This window comes from Balaenoptera musculus, chromosome 5 (assembly GCF_009873245.2).
Source record: "Balaenoptera musculus isolate JJ_BM4_2016_0621 chromosome 5, mBalMus1.pri.v3, whole genome shotgun sequence".
NCBI classification, from domain to species: Eukaryota; Metazoa; Chordata; class Mammalia; order Artiodactyla; family Balaenopteridae; genus Balaenoptera; species Balaenoptera musculus.
In genome coordinates, this window is record NC_045789.1 from 378,817 (window position 1) to 399,218 (window position 20,402).

A 20,402-nucleotide genomic window follows, 5' to 3' on the forward strand; every position below is an offset into this window, starting at 1 on the left:
AAGATTTCATTAGAAACATGGAAGTGCTAAAATCCTAGAGTATTAAATATTTTCTTTGAGATCTTTCTTCATTTTTAATCCAGGTGTTGGCAGCCATGCATTTCCCCGTCAGTACGGCTTCATCTCAGAGTGCTGTCTAATGTCATGCGATTTTTTTCTTTCACTTTCACTGGTTATTTAGGTGTGTGCTGTTTAATATCCATATGTTTGTGAATATCTCAAATTTCTTCCTTCTAATTGCACTCTCCTGTAATGATAGTTGCTGAACATTCTCTGAATGATTTCAAATCTTCTAAAAGTACTGAAGCTTGTTCCACGGTCTTGCTACAACCTACCCGAGAAAGCGTTCCACGTGCGTGCAAGAAGAGTGTGCGTTCTGCAGTTGCTGGGTAGTGATCTATAGATGTCTCTTGCGTCTTGTCAGCTTAGATGAATTTTCACGTCTTCAAAGTCTTCTATTTCCTTGTAGATTCTCTCCCTAGCTGTTCTACTAAGACTGCAGTACTGAAGTATCCAAATATATTCGGTGAATTATATCTTCCTGATAGATTGCCCCTTTATCATTACAAAATGACCCTCTTTATCTCTAGTAACACATTGTTTTAAATTTTGTCTGACAGTAAGAGAGCCACTCCTTATGATAGTTGCTCTTTGCATATGTCTTTTTCCATCTTTTCCTTTATTCTATCTGCATCTTTGAATATACAATATGTCTTGTTTCTTTAATACAGTCTGACAACTTCTGACTTTTGATTGTATTGCTTAACCCACTCAAATTTAACTTTCTTATTGATATATTAGATTTACATCTGCCACTCTGTTTGTTTTATATGTCTCATATCTTTTGTTCCTATAATCTGTCTCTACTGATTATTTTTTGCATTAAATTTTCATTTTTTTACTTTAAAATTTAAATCCTTTTATTAATTTTAAAACATGTTATTTATTTATTTATTATTAAATAATAATACTTATTCCAATATAGTTTATTTTCTCTTCCCACTTTTTTTGGTATTAATGTTGTACATATTATATCGATATTTTTATATAATTTTATGTATTTTAAAGAAGATGAAAGAAGAAAATAAATCAAGTAAATATCTATAGATCATGGCATATTAACCTTTTTACTTACCATTTCTGGTTCTCTTCATTTGTTTCTGTGGATTTAAGTTACCGTCTGGTGTCATTTCTTTACTCCAATACTGCCTTGCTTCCACCTTTTATGCTGTTATTGTAAAAAAATATGTTATAGCCTAAGTATTATACACTTGCATTTTAAATCAAGTAAGAGGGATGCCCGGCTAGCTCAGTTGGTAGAGCATGAGACTCAAATCAAGTAAGAGAAGAAAGGAGAAGAAATACACATTTCTAATGTCTTTTAAAATTGCAAAAATACATTTACTGGTATTTTTGTGTTTTTTTTCATATGGATTTGAATTACTCTCTGAGTTCACTTGCTGTCAGCCTGAACAACTTCCTTTTAGTATTTCTTGTATGATGGGTCTGCTAGCAATGAATTCTCTCAGCTTTTGTTTCTCTCTGAAGGTCTTTATTTTGCCTTCATTTTTAAAATATATTTTTGCTAGATATAAGATATTTGGTTGGCACATTTTTCCTTCAGTACTTTGAAAATCTCATCCCACAACTCCCTGGCCTCTATTGTTTATAATGAGAAGTTAGGTGTCAGCCTTATTGGATCCCCTTTTACGTAATGAGTTGGTTTCTTTTGGCTACTTTCAAGATTTTTTTTTTTTTCTTTTTCTTTGGCTGTCATTGTTTCCATTATGATGTGTCTGGCTGTTAATCTCTTTGCATTTATCCTTCTTAAAGTTTGTTGAACTTTTTGGATATGTAGACTATTGCTTTTGTGCAAATTTGGGGAGTTTTAACACATATTTTAAAAGTATTTTTCTGCTCCATTCTCTCTTCTTCTGGTACTCCCGTTTTGCATATATTTTTATGCTTTTTTGGTATCCCCCATTTCTCTGAGGCTCTATTCATTTTCCTGTGTTAGTTTTTTTCTGTATGTTCCTCAGATCACATACTTTGTCAATTTATCTTCAAGTTCACTGATTATTTCTTCAGCCAGTTCAAATTTATTGCTGAGAACCTCATGGATCTAGTGAATTTTTCATATCAATTATTGTACTTTTCAACACCACAATGTCCATTTGGTCCTTTGTATAATTTCTATGTCCTTATTGATATTCTTTGTTTGATGAGACATTGCCATTATAGCTTCCTTTATGTCTTTAATCACGGTTTCTTCAGTCCTTTAAATATATTTATAATAGCTGCTTTGATGCCTTCATCTACTAAGTCTGATATCTAAGCCGGGCAGTTTCTGCTGACTTTCATTTTTCTGTGTATGGGTTCATAATTTCCTTTTACTTTGCTTTTCTTTTTTGATGTTGAAAACTTAACATTTCAGATAATATACAGTAGCAAATCTTGATACCAATCTTATTAGTTTACTAGGGCTACCATAACAAGTTATCACAAACTTGGCACCTTAAAAAAAACAGAAGTTCATTCTCTCATTGTTCAGCAGGTCAGAATTCTGGAATCGACATGTCAGTGGGGCTATGCTCCCTGCAAAGGCTCTGGGGAACGCTTCCTTGCTTTATCCAGGTTATAACAGCCTCACATATTTCTTGGCTCCTAGAAGCATGATGCCAGTTTCTGCTTTTTCCCTCAATATCTCTGTGTCTTTTTCTGTCCTTTTAACGACAGCAGTCGTTGGATCTGGGGATCACCCTAACGCAGTATAATCTCATCTTAGCCAATTACACCTGCAATGACCCTATTTTCATATGAATATATGAAAATATTTAATATTTTCTGAGGTTCTGGGTAGGTATGAATTTTTGGGGAGGCACTACTTCACCACTGTAATAATCCTTCCTCCCCCAGGAATTGCTGTTGTTTGCCTTTTTTAAAAATTATTTTTTGCTTAGTGATGGATGGGCTATTCTGATGTCACTCCTAGAGGGCACAGCCTTAGGCAGTGGTAGAGTCATCTTTTGATGGCAGTTGCTTTAACTGGCTCATCTGATCATCTCTTCCCCTAATTTCCCTGTTAAGCCATCTGCCTCTACTGGTATCACATCCAGGAGCTAGGCTCCACTAATTGCTGGCTCAATTTTTTTTCGTAGACTTCATTTTTAAAAGAAGTTTCAGGTTCACAGCAATTTTTTTAAAAAATTTATTTATATTTATTTTTGGCTGTGTTGGGTCTTTGTTTCTGTGCGAGGGCTTCCTCTAGTTGCGGCGAGCGGGGGCCACTCTTCATCGCGGTGCGCGGGCCTCTCACTATCGCGGCCTCTCTTGTTGCGGAGCACAGGCTCCAGACGCGCAGGCTCAGTACTTGTGGCTCATGGGCCTAGTTGCTCCGCGGCATGTGGGATCTTCCCAGACCAGGGCTCGAACCCGTGTCCTCTGCATTGGCAGGCAGATTCTCAACCACTGCACCACCAGGGAAGCCCAGGTTCACAGCAATTTGAGAAGAAGGTACAGAGAGCTCCCCATATACTGCTTGCTCCCAGCTACCACAGCCTCCCCCCATTATCAACATCCCCACCAGATGGCACGTTTGTCACAGTTGATGGACCTACATGGGCACATCATCATCATCCAAAGACAGAGTTTATACCAGGATTCACTCTTGGTGTTGTACATTCTGTGGGTTTGGCCAGTACACAATGTCATGTCTCCACCATTATCGCATCACACAGAGTATGAAAACTGCCCTAAAAGTCCTCCGTGCTTTGCCTACTCATCCCTCCCTCTCCTTTGATCCCTGGAAACCACTGATCTTTTTACTGTCTCCACAGCTTTGCCTTTTCCAGAGCGTCATATGGTTGGAATTATACAGTAAGTATCCTTTTAGATTCAATTTTTTTTTAAACTTAGGAATATGCATTTAAGTGTCCTCATCTTTTCATGGCTTAATAGCTCATATTTTTTTTAACCACTAAATAATGTTCCGTTGTCTGGATGTACCACAGTTTATTTATCCATTCACCTACTTAAGAACATCTTGGTTGCTTCCAAATTTTTGAATTACGAATAAAGCTGTTGTGAACATTCATGTTCAGGTTTATGTGTGGTCAGAATTTTCCCACTTTTTGGGCTAAATATCAAGGACCAAAATTGCTGGATCATATGGTAAGAGTATGTTTAGTTTTGTAAAAAAGCATGTCAAACTGCCTTCCAAAGTGGCTGTACCATTTTGCATTCCTCCCAGGGATGAATGAGTATTCCTTTTGCTCCACATCTCCACCAAGATTTGATGTTGTCAGTGTTCTGGATTTTGGCCATTCTAATAGGTGTGCCATTCTAATAGGTATCTCATTGTTGTATTAATTTGCATTTTCCTGATGATATGATGTAGAGCATCTTTTTATATGCTAATTGCCATCTGTATGTTTTCTTTGATGAGGTATCTGTTAAGGTTTTTCGCTCATATTTAAATCAAGTTGTTTTCTTATTTTTTTAAGTTTGAATGGTTCTTTGTATATTTTGGATAAGAGTCCTTCATCAGATATGTCTTTTGCAAAAATTTCTATCATTCTGTGGCTTGTGTTTTAATTCTCTTATGCTGTATTGTTTTTAACAATATCCTGGGTCATAAATTTCTCCAGAGTCTAATCAAATTAAATTTGGGCCCTTTTACAGAAGAGTTTGAGGCCAGTGTTTGAGAGTTCTTCTGACCCCAGGAGGACTCTTCTTGTGTGCCTCTTTCCTGGATTCTCATTGGAAAACCACTGGCCTGTGGTTTAGCTTATTTTTATAGACCCACTAGCCTCCTCTTAACTGCTTTACCACCAGAATATATGGTGTTTTTGCGAGCACCCTTAGGCTTGAACTTCACCACACTCTGTTCAAAACAGAGCTCCTCTGGGGAGAGCTTCAGAATTCATTTTTCTTATGGCCTTCCTTTTCCACCCAGCAAAATATTTACAAGGAGGATTCTGGGCAGGGAAGAGGTATCCGGTTTTCTGACTTTGTCACTCTCAAGGTGGAGCCTCCATCCTTGGGCAGGCTGGATGAGGGTGATTATCTCAACCTACCAGGCCTTAGACAGAGCTTTGACCCTGTAAGTGGGGGGTCACATAAAGAAGGGAGCCCTCAGCCTCTTAACTGTGGTCGTCTGGAATTTAGCCATTGTGACTTGAGCCGGGTTGGATGATGAATGTTGACCACCTGTGTTTCCCAGGGCACAGTGTAGCCCTTGACTAGAAGCTGGGAGGAGAAAAGCCCTGTCTTCTTGGTCAAACCCAGCTGGAGCAGACCTCCTGTCATGCTGGGACAGAAAGGGGGAAGGAGGGAGTGTTTGTGGCTCAGGTTCTGTGGACTCTCCCTGTTCTGGTTGAGATTTAGTGGATTTTCTTGAATAAGTATGTCTTCATTTGTTATATTCCCTGAGGACAACTTCCAGATACTTTAAATGGCTGTTTTTATATATAAATATTTAGGTGCATTTTATTATATCCTAATTATTGTAGTAGATTCAATGATTTTCTCTTTTTTTTGCAAAATTTTAAAACATGCTATTTTATGTGATAGGAATACTTCCCATGAGATCTGCCCTTCTAACAAATGAAAGTGTGGGATGCAGGATGGTTGACTCTAGGTGCAAGTCTGTACAGCAAGTCTCTGGAGTTCATTTATCCTAACTACCTGAAACTTTATGCCTGTTGACTAGTAGCTCCCTATTTCTATACCCCGCCCCCTGCCAGACCCTGGCAACTACCATTGCAACCTTTGATTCTATGAATTTGACTATTTCAGACACCTCACATAAGTGGAATCATGCAGTATTTGCCTTTCTGTGACTTATTTAACTTAGCATAACATCCTGAAGGTTTAGCCACATTCTCTCCTATTGCAGAATTTCCTTCTTTTTCACAGATGAATAATATTCTGTTATATGCATATACTACATTTTCTTTGTCCATTTGTCAGTCAATGTGCATTTAGTTTATTTCTAGATCTTAGGCAATGCATATGGGTGTGATAATATCTCTTTGAGACCCTGATTTAAATTATTTTGTATAAAAATTTAAGACTGAGATTGCTAGATCATGTGGTATCTCTATTTTTAGTTTTCTGAGGAACCTCCATGTTGTTTTCCATAGCAGATGCACCATTTTGCATTCCCACCAACTGTGTACAAGGGTTCCAAATTCTTCACATCCTTACCAACATTTCTTGTCTTTTGTTTTTTGTAATGGCCATCCTGACAGGTCTGAGATGATATCTAATTGTTGTATTGATTTGCATTTCTCTGATGCTTAGTGATATTGAGCATTTTTTCATATTCTGTTGGCCATTTGTATGCCTTCTTGGAAGCAATGTCTATTCAAGTTCTCAGTACATTTTAAATTGGGTTCTTAGGGTTTTTTGTTTTTGTTTTTTGCTGCTGAGTTGTAGGAGTTTGTTAAATTCTAAATGGTTAATTTTTTAAATACAGTTTACCAGTTATGATTGTTTCTCTGGGGAAAAGATCTGTGAGGGTCCTCACACTGCTGTTCTCAAGATGATAAATACATTTTCTTTTAATAAAGGATATCTTCAACCAATCTTTGCTTTCGTTAGATCACATACCATTTAAAATAGTACAGAGCAAAAGTATTGAAAATATTTGGGGGCATTTGATTTACTTCTACTTTTTGGGACCTTGATACATATATTGATATATATCTAAAAATCACAGGAACATGCTATAATACCTACTGTATATTGAGCACCTGTCCAAACAACACCCCAGGGATGAGACAAAATGGTGTATATATTACCTGATCTAATGACACAGCAAGCATGTGAGGTAGATGATATTACATCATTTTGTACGCACACATATTGAAGCTTAAAAAGGTGAAGTGACTTGTCCATGGTAAAAGAGCTGATCAGTGGTGGATCTGAAGGAAGCCACCTCCACCTCCCCCAGGTGAAAATCTTATGTGCAGCCGTTCTTGCTTGACCACAGACAGTGACAAGGCTTTTCATGGACGGCCTCGTGGGGAAGCTGCCCTCCCCATGGGAGACCTGGGGCACAGCCAGGGACATGCAGTTCTTTGCAGGGAGCTGTGGTCAAGGGCTCAACAACAGCAGAGCAGTAAACCAAGGGTGAGCACAGGTCACACGCCCATGGAGCTGGGCGCGTTTCTATTACAATAAACGTCTCACCCTAAACACGTTGAAGCATTTCACATCTCCATACTTTAACACAGTGCTTCTCTGTATCTTCAAGTTATTCGTCATCTCCCCCTACAAACTGCCTGGACATCCTTTGACACTCACACTCCGTGACACCCAGAAGGGACTGTCACATGTCATCTGTGCTCTCAGAGCCCCTGCACACACGTTTAATGTAATCTATAATTGCCACACATACTGCATTGTGATTGCTAATGTTTCTCTCTCTTTTGTAAATTAACAAATTTTTTAAATGCAAGGATAAATACTTGTACATCTATTTAACCACAGGGCTTGTTGCTTAGCCCAGCATATAATTGTGGAGGGAAAGAAGGAAGAAAAGAAGGAAAATGGAGAAGAAATCAATAAGCTTCTTAGCCCCTTACATTTCAGTATTTCAGTACAATTTAAGACCTTCAGTGGTTTTGTGTATACTAAATAGCAAACAATAAACTATTTCAGTCATCCAAGAAAGGTTATACTAGCAAAGTTATAGAGACTTGTTATTATTATTTTTTTCATCTTTATTGTAGTATAATTGCTTTACAATGTTGTGTTAGTTTCTGCTGTATAACAAAGTGAATCAGCTATACGTATACTTATATCACCATATCCCCTCCCTGCTGCTTCTCCCTCCCACCCTCCCTATCCCACCCCTCTAGGTCGTCACAAAGCACCAAGCTGATCTCCCTGTGCTATGCGGCTGCTTCCCACTAGCTATCTATTTTACATTTGGTAGTGTATATATGTCCATGACACTCTCTCACTTTGTCCCAGCTTACCATTCCCCCCACCCTGTGTCCTCAAGTACACTCTCTATGTCTGCATCTTTATTTCTGTCCTGCCACTAGGTTCATCAGTACCGTTTTTTTGGATTCCATATATATGCATTAGCATACAGTATTTGTTTTTCTCTTTCTGACTTACTTCACTCTGTATGAGAGACTCTGGGTCCATCTACTTCACTACAAATAACTCAATTTCATTTCTTTTTATGGCTGAGTAATATTCCATTGTATGTATGTGCCACATCTTCTTTATCCATTCATCTGTTGATGGACACTTGGGTTGCTTCCAGGTCCTGGCTATTGTAAATAGAGCTGCAATGAACATTGTGGTGCATGACTCTATTTGAATTATGGTTTTCTCAGGGTATATGCCCAGTAGTGGAATTGCTGGTTGTATGGTAGTTTTATTTTTAGTTTTTTAAGGAACCTCCATACTGTTCTCCATAGTGGCTGTATCAATTTACATTCCCACCAACAGTGCAAGAGTGTTCCCTTTTCTCCACACCCTCTCCAGCATTTGTTGTTTCTAGATTTTTTGATGATGGCCATTCTGACTGGTGTGAGGTGATACCTCATTGTAGTTTTGATTTGCATTTCTCTGATGATTAATGATGTTGAGAATCCTTTCATGTGTTTGTTGGCAATCTGTATATTTACTTTAGAGGAATGTCTATTTAGGTCTTCTGCTCGTTTTTGGATTGGGTTGTTTGTTTTTTTGATATTGAGCTTCATGAGTTGCTTGTATATTCTGGAGATTAATCTTTTGTCAGTTGCTTCATTTGCAAATATATTCTCCCATTCTGAGGGTTGCCTTTTTGTCTTGTTTATGGTTTCTTTGGCTTTGCAAAAGTTTTAAGTTTCATTAGGTCCCATTTGTTTATTTTTCTTTTTATTTCCATTTCTCTAGGAGGTGGGTCAAAAAGGATCTTGCTGTAACTTATGTCATAGAGTGTTCTGCATATGTTTTCCTCTAAGAGTTTTATAGTGTTTGGCCTTACATTTAGGTCTGTAATCCATTTTGAGTTTATTTTTGAGTATGTTTTTAGGGAGTGTTCTAATTTCATTCTTTTACATGTAGCTGTCCAGTTTTCCCAACACCACTTATTGAAGAGGCTGTCTTTTCTCCATTGTATATTCTTGCCTCCTTTATCAAAAATAAGGTGACCATATGTGCGTGGGTTTATCTCTGGGCTTTCTATCTGGTTCCATTGATCTCTATTTCTGTTTTTGTGCCAGTACCATATTGTCTTGATTACTGTAGCTTTGTAGTATAGTCTGAAGTCAGGAAGCCTGATTCCTCCAGCTCCATTTTTCTTTCTCAAGATTGCTTTGGTTATTTGGGGTCTTTTGTGTTTCCATCCAAATTGTGAAATTTTTGGTTCTAGTTCTGTGAAAAATGCCATTGGTAGTTTGACAGGGATTGCATTCAATCTGTAGATCACTTTGGGTAGTATAGTCATTTTCACAATGTTGGTTCTTCCAATCCAAGAACATGGTATATCTCTCCATCTGTTTGTATCATCTTTAATTTCTTTCATCAGTGTCTTATAGTTTCCTGGAGATAGGTCTTTTGTCTCCTTAGGTAGGTTTATTCCTAGGTATTTTATTTTTTTTTGTTGCAATGGTAAATGGGAATGTTTCCTTAATTTCTCTTTCAGATTTTTCATCATTAGTGTATAGGAATGCAAGAGATTTCTGTGCATTAATTTTGTGTCCTGCTACTTTACCAAATTTATTGATTAGCTCTAGTAGTTTTCTGGTAGCATCTTCAGGATTCTCTATGTATAGTATCGTGTCATCTACAAACAGTGACAGTTTTACTTCTTTTCTGATTTGGATTCCTTCTACTTCTTTTTCTTCTCTGATTGTTGTGGCTAAAACTTCCAAAACTATGTTGAATAATAGTGGTGAGAGTGGGCAACCTTGTCTTCTTCCTGATCTTAGTGGAAATAGTTTCAGTTTTTCACCATTGAGAACGATATTGGCTGTGGCTTTGTCATATATGGCTTTTATTATGTTGAGGTGCATTCCCTCTATGCCTACATTCTGGAGGGATTTTATCATAATTGGGTGTTGAATTTTTTTGAAAGCTTTTTCTGCATCTATTGAGATGATCATATGGTTTTTCTCCATCAATTTGTTAATATGGTTTATCACATTGATTGATTTGCATATATTGAAGAATCCTTGCATTCCTGGGATAAACCCAACTTGATCATGGTGTATGATTCTTTTAACGTGCTGTTGGATTCTGTTTGTTAGTATTTCGTTGAGGATTTTTGCATCTATGTTCATCAGGGATATTAGCCTGTAGTTTTCTTTCTTTGTGACAGCTTTGTCTGGTTTTGCTATCAGGGTGATGGTGGCCTTGTAGAATGAGTTTGGGAGTGTTCTTCCCTCTGATATATTTTGGAAGAGTTTGAGGAGGATAGGTGTTAGCTCTTCTCTAAATGTTTGATAGAATTTGCCTGTGAAGCCACCTCGTCCTGGGCTTTTGTTTGTTGGAAGATTTTTAATCACAGTTTCAATTTCATTGCTTGTCATTCGTCTGTTTATATTTTCTATTTCTTCCTGGTTCAGTTTTGGAAGGCTGTGCTTTTCTAAGAATTTGTCCATTTCTTCCAGGTTGTCCATTTTAGTGGCATAGAGTTGCTTGTAGTAATCTCTCATGATCTTTTGTATTTCTTCAGTGTCATTTGTTACTTCTCCTTTTTCATTTCTAATTCTGTTCATTTGAGTCTTCTTTTCTTTTTTAATGAGTCTGGCTAATGGTTTATCAACTTGTTTATCTTCTCAACGAATCAACTTTTAGTTTTATTGATCTTTGCTATTTTTCCTTCATTTCTTTTTCATTTATTTCTGATCTGATCTTTATGATTTCTTTCCTTCTGCTAACTTAGGGGTTTTTTTGTTCTTCTTCCTGATTGCTTTAGGTGTAAGGTTAGGTTGTTTATTTGAGATGTTTCTTGTTTCTTGACATAGGACTGTATTGCTATAAACTTCCATCTTGGAACTGCTTTTGCTGCATCCCACAGGTTTTGGGTCATCGTGTTTTCATTGTCATTTGTTTCTAGGTATTTTTTGATTTCCTCTTTGATTTCTTCAGTGATCTCTTGGTTATTTAGTAGTGTATTGTCTGGCCTCCATGAGTTTGTATTTGTTACAGTTTTTTTCCCTGTAATTGATATATAGTCTCATAGCATTGTGGTTGGAAAAGATACTTGATATGATTTCAATTTTCTTAAATTTACCATGGCTTGATTTGTGGCCCAACATATGATCTATCCTGGAGAATGTTCCATGAGCACTTGAGAAGAAAGTGTATTCTGTTGTTTTTGGATGGAATGTCCTACAAGTATCAATTAAGTGCCTGTTGTTTAATGTATAATTTAAAGCTTGTGTTTCCTTAATTATTTTCATTTTGGATGATCTGTCCATTGGTGAAAGTGGGGTGTTAAAGTTTTCCCCTTTTATGGCTGTTAGCATTTGCCTTATGTATTGAGGTGCTCCTATGTTGGGTGCATAAATATTTACAATTGTTCTATCTTCTTCTTGGATTGATCCCTTGATCATTATGTAGTGTCCTTCTTTGTCTCTTGTAACTGTCTTTATTTTAAAGTCTATTTTGTCTGATATGAGAATTGCTACTCCAGCTTTCTTTTGATTTCCATTTGCATGGAATATCTTTTTCCATCCCCTCACTTTCAGTCTCTATGTGCCCCTAGGTCTGAAGTGGGTCTCTTGTAGACAGCATATATATGGGTCTTGTTTTTGTATCCATTCAGCCAGTCTATATCTTTTGGTTGGAGCATTTAATCCATTTACATTTAAGGTAATTATCAATATGTATGTTCCTATTACCATTTTCTTAATTGTTTTGGGTTTGTTATTGTAGGTGTTTTCCTTCTCTTGTGTTTCCTGCCTAGCGAAATTCCTTTAGCATTTGTTGTAAAGCTGGTTTGGTGGTGCTGAATTTTCTTAGCTTTTGCTTGTCTGTAAAGGTTTTAATTTCTCCATTGAATCTGAATGAGATCCTTGCTGGGTAGAGTAATTTTGGCTGTAGGTTTTTCCCTTTCATCACTTTAAATATGTCCTGCCACTCCCTTTTGGCTTGCAGAGTTTCGGCTGAACGATTAACTGTTAACCTTATGGGGATTCCCTTGTATGTTATTTGTTGCTTTTCCTCAATGCTTTTAATATTTTTTCTTTGTACTTAATATTTGATAGTTTGATTAATATTTGTCTTGGCATGTTTCTCCTTGGATTTATCCTGTATGGGACTCTCTGTGCTTCCTGGACTTTATTAAGTATTTCCTTTCCCATATTAGGGAAGTTTTCAGCTGTAATCTCTTCAAATATTTTCTCAGTCCCTTTCTTTTTCTCTTCTTCTTCTGGGACCCCTATAATTCGAATATTGGTCCTATTAATGTTGTCCCAGAAGTCTCTGAGATGGTCCTGAATTTTTTTCATTCTTTTTTCTTTATTCTGCTCTGTGGTAGTTATTTCCACTATTTTATCTTCCAGGTCACATCTCCATTGTTCTGCTTCAGTTATTCTTCTATTGTTTCCTTGTAGAGAATTTTAAATTTCACTTATTGTGTTGTTCATCATTGTTTGTTTGCTCTTTAGTTCTCCTAGGTCCTTGTTAAACGTTTCTTGTATTTTCTCCATTCTGTTTCCAAGATTTTGGATCATCTTTACTATCATTACTCTGAATTCTTTTTCAGGTAGACTGCCTATTTCCTTTCATTTGTTTGGTGTGGTGCGTTTTTACCTTGCTCCTTCATCTGCTGTGTATTTCTCTGTCTTCTCATTTTGCTTAACTTACTGTGTTTGGGGTCTCCTTTTCACAGGCTGCAGGTTCGTAGTTCCTGTTGTTTTTGGTGTCTGCCCCCTGTGGGTGAGGTTGGTTCAGTGGGTTGTGTAGCTTCCTGGTGGAGGGGACTAGTGCCTGTGTTTTGGTGGATGAGGCTGTATCTTGTCTTTCTGGTGGGCACGTCCACGTCTGGTGGTGTGTTTTGGGGTGTCTGTGGCCTTATTATGATTTTAGGCAGCCTCTCTGCTAATGGGTGGGGTTGTGTTCCTGTCTTGCTAGTTGTTTGGCATGGGGTGCCCAGCACTGTAGCTTGCTGGTCGTTGAGTGGAGTTGGGTCTTAGCGTTGAGATGGAGATCTCTGGGAGAGCTCTTGCTGTTTGATACTTCGTGGGGCCTGGAGGTCTCTGGTGGTCCAATGTCCTGAACTTGGCTCCCCCACCTCAGAGGCTCAGGCCTGATACCCAGCTGAAGCACCAAGACCCTGTCAGCTACATGGCTCAGAAGAAAATGGAGGAAAAAAAGAGAGAAAGAATAAAATAAAATAAAGTTGTTAAAATAAAAAATATAGAAATATTATTTAAAATAATTTAAAAATTTAGAAAGTAAAAGAAAGGAAGAGAGCAAGCAAATCAATAAACAAATCTATCAGTGATAATAATCTCTAAATACTAAACTAAGATAAACATAAAACCAGAGACAAATTAGATGCAGACAGCAAACCCCAAGTCTACAGTTGCTCCCAAAGTCCACCACCTCGATTTTGGGATGATTTGTTGTCTATTCAGGTGTTCCACAGATGCAGGCACATCAAATTGTTTGTGGAGCTTTCATCCGCTGCTCCTGAGGCTGCTGGGAGAGATTTCCCCTCCTCGTCTTTGTTCGCACAGCTCCCGGGGTTCAGCTTTGGATCTGGCCCCGCCTCTGCGTGTAGGTCGCCTGAGGGCGTCTGTTCCCCGCCCAGACAGGACGGGGTTAAAGGAGCCGCTGCTTCGGGGGCTCTGGCTCACTCAGGCGGGGGGAGGGAGCGGTACGGAGGAGGCGGGGCGAGCCTGCGGCGTCAGAGGCGTCGTGACGTTGCAGCAGCCCGAGGCGCGTCGTGCGTTCTCCCGGGGAAGTTGTCCCCGGATCACGGGAGCCTGGCCGTGGCGGGCTGCACAGGCTCCCGGGAGGGCGGTGTGGAGAGTGACCTGTGCTCGCACACAGGCTTCTTGGTGGCGGCAGCAGCAGCCTTAGCGTCTCCTGCCCGTCTCTAGGGTCCGCGCTGATAGCTGTGGCTCGCGCCCGTCTCTGGAGCTCGTTTAGGCGGCGCTCTGAATCCCTCTCCTCGCGCACCAGGAAACAAAGAGGTAAGAAAAAGTCTCTTGTCTCTTCGGCAGCTGCAGACCTTTTCCCGGACTCCCTCCCGGCTCGCCGTGGCGCTCTAACCCCTTCAGGCTGTGTTCACGCCGCCAACCCCAGTCCTCTCCCTGCGATCCGACCGCAGCCCGAGCCTCAGCTCCCAGCCCCGCCCGCCCCGGCGGGGGAGCAGACAAGCCTCTCGGGCTGGTGAGTGCTGCTCGGCGCCGAGCCTCCGTGCGGGAATCTCTCCGCTTTGCCCTCCGCACCCCTGTGGCTGTGCTCTCCTCCGTGGCTCCGAAGCTCCCCCCTCCGCCACCTGCAGTCTCCACCCGCGAAGGGGCTCCTAGTGTGTGGACACCTTTCCTCCTTCACGGCTCCCTCCCGCTGGTGCAGGTCCCGTCCCTGTTCTTTTTTCTCTGTTATTTCTTTTTTCTTTTGCCCTACCCGGGTACGTGGGGAGTTTCTTGCCTTTTGGGAGGTCTGAGGTCTTCTGCCAGCGTTCAGTGGGTGTTCTGTAGGAGCAGTTCCACATGTAGATGTATTTCTGATGTATTTGTGGGGAGGAAGGTGATCTCCGTGTCTTACTCCTCCGCTGTCTCGAAGGTCCTTTTGAGATTTGTTATTATTAAAAAAGTAATTTTTACCTGTTTAAATTACAGAAGGTCACGGCTGGGAACTCTGTCTTCTCCACATATTGCACCTCCGTAGATGTCATGGGGGGGGGGGTTACCTGAAGTAGTTGGCCAGACGGCTATAGATGTGCCAGACCATGAGCCCCATGGAGCTGGGACCACCTTGCGAATTCTACTGTGGTTCCGGACAATGTCGTGGACCCCATGGAAGGAGTGGAGATGGCAAAGTCATGGTCAAACTCCTTGCAGTCAGTGCGAGGTGGTAGATTTTCTTTGAAAGGCAGAGCTTTATCTTTTCTAAGAGTCTTTAAGTTTAATCAAATAATTCAACAGACAAACAAAACAAGGAATTAGTTAGGGAACCTTAATGCTGTATGTGAAAAACACAACCCAGTTAGGTTTAAACATGTTCCCCTTTTATGGGTACACATGAGGACTCAAAATTCATCTTGACCACAGGCAATGACAAGGCTGTTCATGGACGGCCCCATGGGGCACGGATCGTTTAGGAGTCAGGAAGTGTGGACCACCAAGGTCTGATGAGAACGTGGGGCTGTTCCGAGGGTGCCTCTTGCTCATGCAACCCTATTCGTGCCGCCCCATTAATGTTGCATTTTCAATAGCAACCCACCCTGAAAGGGTTGCGTACAATAGCTCATGATCTTTAAAAAATTGCCTCTGGTCCAGGCTTTGTTCTGGGAAACTGTGGTACTTTAGCCAATGTCTTAATCTTTCTAATACTTTGCATCTCTCCTGGCAAACGGGCGCGACAATCTTTGCCTCATGAGTCTGTTGTAGTAAATAAAAGAACACCTGGGGATGGCTCGGTACCTTACCTGGACCGTGGTAAGTGCTCACTTCACATTAGCTCCTTTTGTTATTCTGCTAATTCAGTGGCGATGTGGTAACTGGCAAAGGCTCCTGTCTAAGATTCTCATTTAAGACATGAGTCCTTAATAGTCTCACAGATGCTCATAATTAGGTGAATTAACCTTTATATCCTTTGCTTCAATTCAGGAATCATTCTTTATGTCAATGAATCAGCATTAATTTACTTCCATAAGGTCTCATTAAATCATTAGTTAATATTTCATAGGTTTCTAATCAATTAGCTAAGTAAGCTTAAGTCATGGGATATATAATGATATATAAGAGACTCCTATGAACATTTTCTAAGGAACTCCATTTCATCTGCAAAGTGTTAGGACACAATTCCAAATTATATTATGATTATTTTACAGAGACTGTAAACTAAGCAAGAAATTGTGTATTAGTCTGATTAGCTTGACTTTGGACCAACATTTTATAATAGCTCCACAAACCACAAACTGTTTTTTTAAAAAATATTGAATTAGGATATATGTGTGTATATATTATATGTACACACACACACACACACACATATGTATTTAAAGTAACTGCACAGTCCCATAGCAAAAGCAGAAATGTCTGAAAAGCTATTATTACTGTTCATGAGCAAAATAAATTTAATAATGCTCTTTTACATATTATTTAGCCATTAGCAACAAACACATGTGGAGGATTTCCTCTGAAAGAAGGACAACTCAGTCTCAAGGAATCTGGCACCCTTCCCACCACAGGGGAAGAGTGACCTAGTAATCAGTAACTGGCCAACCAAAGTATTGCTGGTTGCAAGCATTACCTTGAAAAATATGTTTCAAGTTGATCTGTCAAAAATCAGCTCATTTAGGGACTTCCCTGGTGGTCCAGTGGTTAAGACTTCGCCTTCCAATGCAGAGGGTGCAGGTTCGATCCCTGGTCAGGGAGCTAAGATCTCACATGCCTCACGGCCAGAAAAAACAAAACATAAAACAGAAGGAATATTGTAACAAATTCAATAAAGTCTTTAAAAATGGTCCACATCAAAAAAAAAGAAATCTTTAAAAAACAAACAAAAAAACACAAAAATCAGCTCGTTTAATATAAATCTACCCTTTGACAACTGCTTGGGCTTTCCTGGAGTGTTCTCTATCTCTTGCTAGTGTTTCAAAAGAGTTCTCAAAAATATTGTTTTAGATGAATGGTGAAGAAACAAGGGGATGTATTACTGTGAGGAAGGTTAGAATTGGTTTAATAAACAGCCTACCAGCCTACTGGAAACTTCTTACTTTCCCAATAATACTTCTTATGTAATTACTACAAGTGGCCCTTGCATTGAATACTGATCTTTACAGAAGCATTTTGAGGAACATTGAACAAGTCTTGCTGTATTTTGAAATAAAAATTGTAGGCACATGATAAATAAGAATCAGACCAAACCAAACCAAACCAAACAAAAAACAGGTTCTAGCATATAGGAATATTTTAAAACTACATATATTCGACTTCCTCATATAAATGACTTTTTCCTAAGTAACAGAAGCTGTATGACTTATATCCAAGGAATACTGGAAGTCAAATTTCCCCAATGAAAAATATAACCCCCTTTTCCTTTGCTAATTTCTCGCTTCTAGAGATGAAAATTGTAACTGTTCTGAGGATTTTACACCTTTCTTAGCCTGGGCTTTTATTTTCCCAATCTGCTCCATCCCCAATTTCAGTAAGCAGGAGTTCTTGAGGTCTAACCAATTTTCATCAATAACCACACTCATTGTGTGGCCTTTGTATAAAATACAGCAGTCGAGGCTGTGAAACGTGGGGCAGTTTCAATGTTTGTGTTGCTATGTTTTGCCCCATAAAGCACATAATCTGCAAACCAAAAATGCTGGCAGAACCAGCTATGGGCATTTATGGACTCAGGAGAAGCTATTGTAGAGTGAAACCAAAAAACATAATTAAGGCAACCATTTTCTCAGAATTAGAGGGACAACCTCAACGAATACTTTTGGTTTTAGAATCACCTCTAATGGACCAGGCTAATTGAATCTCAGGAGACTCACCGGAGATCGTCTCCTTAGTTTTCAATTCTACCTCTCTTTACATCACTTTGAATCAAAATGCAGCTGGAGTGAAATCTGTGGGGACAAAGATGTCTTTTCCTTGTTGAAGTTTCTTTCTAAATCACAGATGAAACTCTTTTAAACAGAAATAGTAATCAAAAGAAAATGATAAAATAAAGCACCAGAGAATATTTCCTCGAGAAGAAATGATTGCTGAAAGCATTCAAATTCAATAAAGCACAAAGGCTAATTATTGGTTCATATGAACACTTTTGAGAAATTATTAGAACTTTTATATTAAATAATAAACTGGAGAATATGCATTATTGCGTATAAATGGCTCCATCTCCTGACAGAACTGAGGAATTGCGTGTATCTCAGAGCCTTTTAGAAGCGCCATAGTAACATTTTACAAGTATATAACCTCTAACCATCAACATGGTTAGATATGAGTCACAAGTATTTTCTTGGAAACTCAGGACTCGAAGTTGAAACTAGTCTTATATGGAAACAAACTAAGAAATTTCAAGAGATGTAAATGAAAGTCCCAGGGAGACTTCCCCAAGCATCCAATTAAAGATTTCAGGAAGAGGGTCAATCTTACGACGACTATGCGTTTCTCCCTCCGAGAGCTCTCCTTGGGGTTAATCACAGCTTCAGTTACAGTCTGTCAAAATCCAGGTGCTCCTGACTTACCTGATCACCCTTCCTTCCCTTGCCGGCCGCCCTTCCTTTCTTCTCCTGGGCGTCTTTCCGCAGCATCCTGGAGGTTACATGTCAGTGTCCTGTCAGTTACTCACTGGTTGGACTTCTAGGGGCAGAGTCTTTGGCTGATTTCAGTTTGGGAACAGACTGCCTGCGGGGGCCAATAATGCACCTGGGCAGGGGGACATGGGTGCCCTGGGGGGAGAGCGCTGGAAGGAAACTCAAGAGAGAGAAAGAGGGCCTACAAAGCCGTATTTTACCTGCACCGTGATTTAACCAAGGCTCAGGCATAACCAGAAATTTTCTTGACGTTCCTTTCAGTTTCACTTCCTCTTCTCCCTTGCTCACAACCTTTAGTTGCTTCCGCATAGGGCCTCAGCGCAAAGGGAAAAAAGAGAGTGAAACACAGAAAGGAAAGAAGGCCAGCAAGATCTCTCCCGTCGTGCCTACCCTTTACTTGATAAAGAATACAATTTTAACAAGCCTCATTTTTATTTGCTCACGTGTTCCTCTCTTCTGTGACATTTAAAAATGATGATTTCCCACAACACTGTAAACCAACTATACTTTAATAGAATGGTTTTGAAAAGTAAAAATAAAAATAAGATAGATAATTTTGGTTGCTCTCGCTTGCAGGGCTCTGATACCGCCTCATGGATGCCTCGTCTACTTTAGGATGAACATTGTTGCCTTTTCTTCCTCTCCGCTCGTTTAAAAAGTATTTCACCATCACCTCCCTCTACTCTGGCGACGTGTAGTAAATTTGCACTCCATCTTTGCCTGGTGAGGAAATGCCGCCCCCCACCCCAGCGTTTGCCTTCATCGCCCCTGTTCGAAGTCAAAGCCCAGCATCCTTCTCCCTCAACGACCTCTGCTTGCTTCTTTGTTATTAACTCTCTAAGTAGCTCAATAAAAACACAGACCCTTCCGCTTTCCTTCCTTCTGCTTCCCCTGCTCACGCCCTTGGTTTGCAGAGCAGATGCCTTTGGCCAAAGATCGATCCTCAGCTTTCTCCCATCACCACCCCTCAACACGCTCACAAACAAAAGAATGGGGAATTCAATGACAAAGCCAAATCCAGGGGGAATCTAGAGGGTTCTGAATTAGTGCTATCTACCACCCTTGCTCAAGTAGCATCAGCAGCAGAAAACCACTCATTACCACGGAAGACCGCAAAGGATGAAATAACGAGAGTGGATAGGGGAGAAATAAACCATTTTCTCTGACCTTGCATTTGAATCCAGAGCATAAACAACATTAAGAATTTTATGCAGTGTCTAGAGAAGTATGCTCTGGCCCACCACCAGTTATACAGACAGACTTTTATGGTGTTTTTCAAAAAATCTTACGTGTTTTTAATAAAATTTTTGATCCGATTGAATAGGCATACATCTAAAGGTATAAAAAAGTTATCTTTAGCTACTACTTTTAAATTTAGCTTTGAATTAAAACTTGTATTTTACTATCTCTTTGGGGCAATGCATAACCATTAATAGTGATGCAATTTCTTTTTTAGATTTAGACAGATTTTATACGACTACAGGGTCTGCAAAGGAAGGCAGTGTAAAGAATACCTTTTCTTTTATTGGAAGTAGATGTTTTTCTTAATAATCTTGGAAGGGAAAAACAAAGCAAACTCACAGCTTAGCATGTTCTTAATAAATACTTTAATGCTGCCTTGCTTTGGGTTTGTATTAAGACAAAAACCAGAACTGCTATTTTCTTTATGCCCTGTATGTAAGCATTGTGGGTTAGTGTTTTTGTATTCATTACAATATTTTTTATAAAATACTAAACGGAAGAAATTAGCTACTCTATCATACCTATTCAAAGCAAATAAATTCACAGACCTAAAACAATAGCATTTCGTGCAGAAAGGGACCTTATGTTGCCACCAAGGCCAACCCTCTATGCCACACTCCCACCCTCACTCATTCAACAGCGGAGAAAGCTCAGACCTGAAGAGGAAGAATGTAAATTCCACGAGGGCTGGGCTTTTTGGCTGTTTCGTTGTATTTTC

General features: G+C 39.5%; 1 protein-coding gene across 1 annotated transcript in view; it reads right to left on the bottom strand.

Annotated features, from left to right (window-relative positions):
* Nucleotides 1-18,439, bottom strand: part of ASIC5 (acid sensing ion channel subunit family member 5) — a 38,795-nt gene extending 20,356 nt beyond the window's left edge. Inside the window, 6 exon segments of the mRNA XM_036853416.1 lie at nt 14,790-14,872; nt 14,875-14,933; nt 14,936-14,989; nt 14,992-15,045; nt 15,048-15,082; nt 18,342-18,439. Of these exon segments, the coding sequence (XP_036709311.1) occupies nt 14,790-14,872; nt 14,875-14,933; nt 14,936-14,989; nt 14,992-15,045; nt 15,048-15,082; nt 18,342-18,439 (383 nt within the window).
* Nucleotides 18,440-20,402: the final 1,963 nt, after the last annotated feature.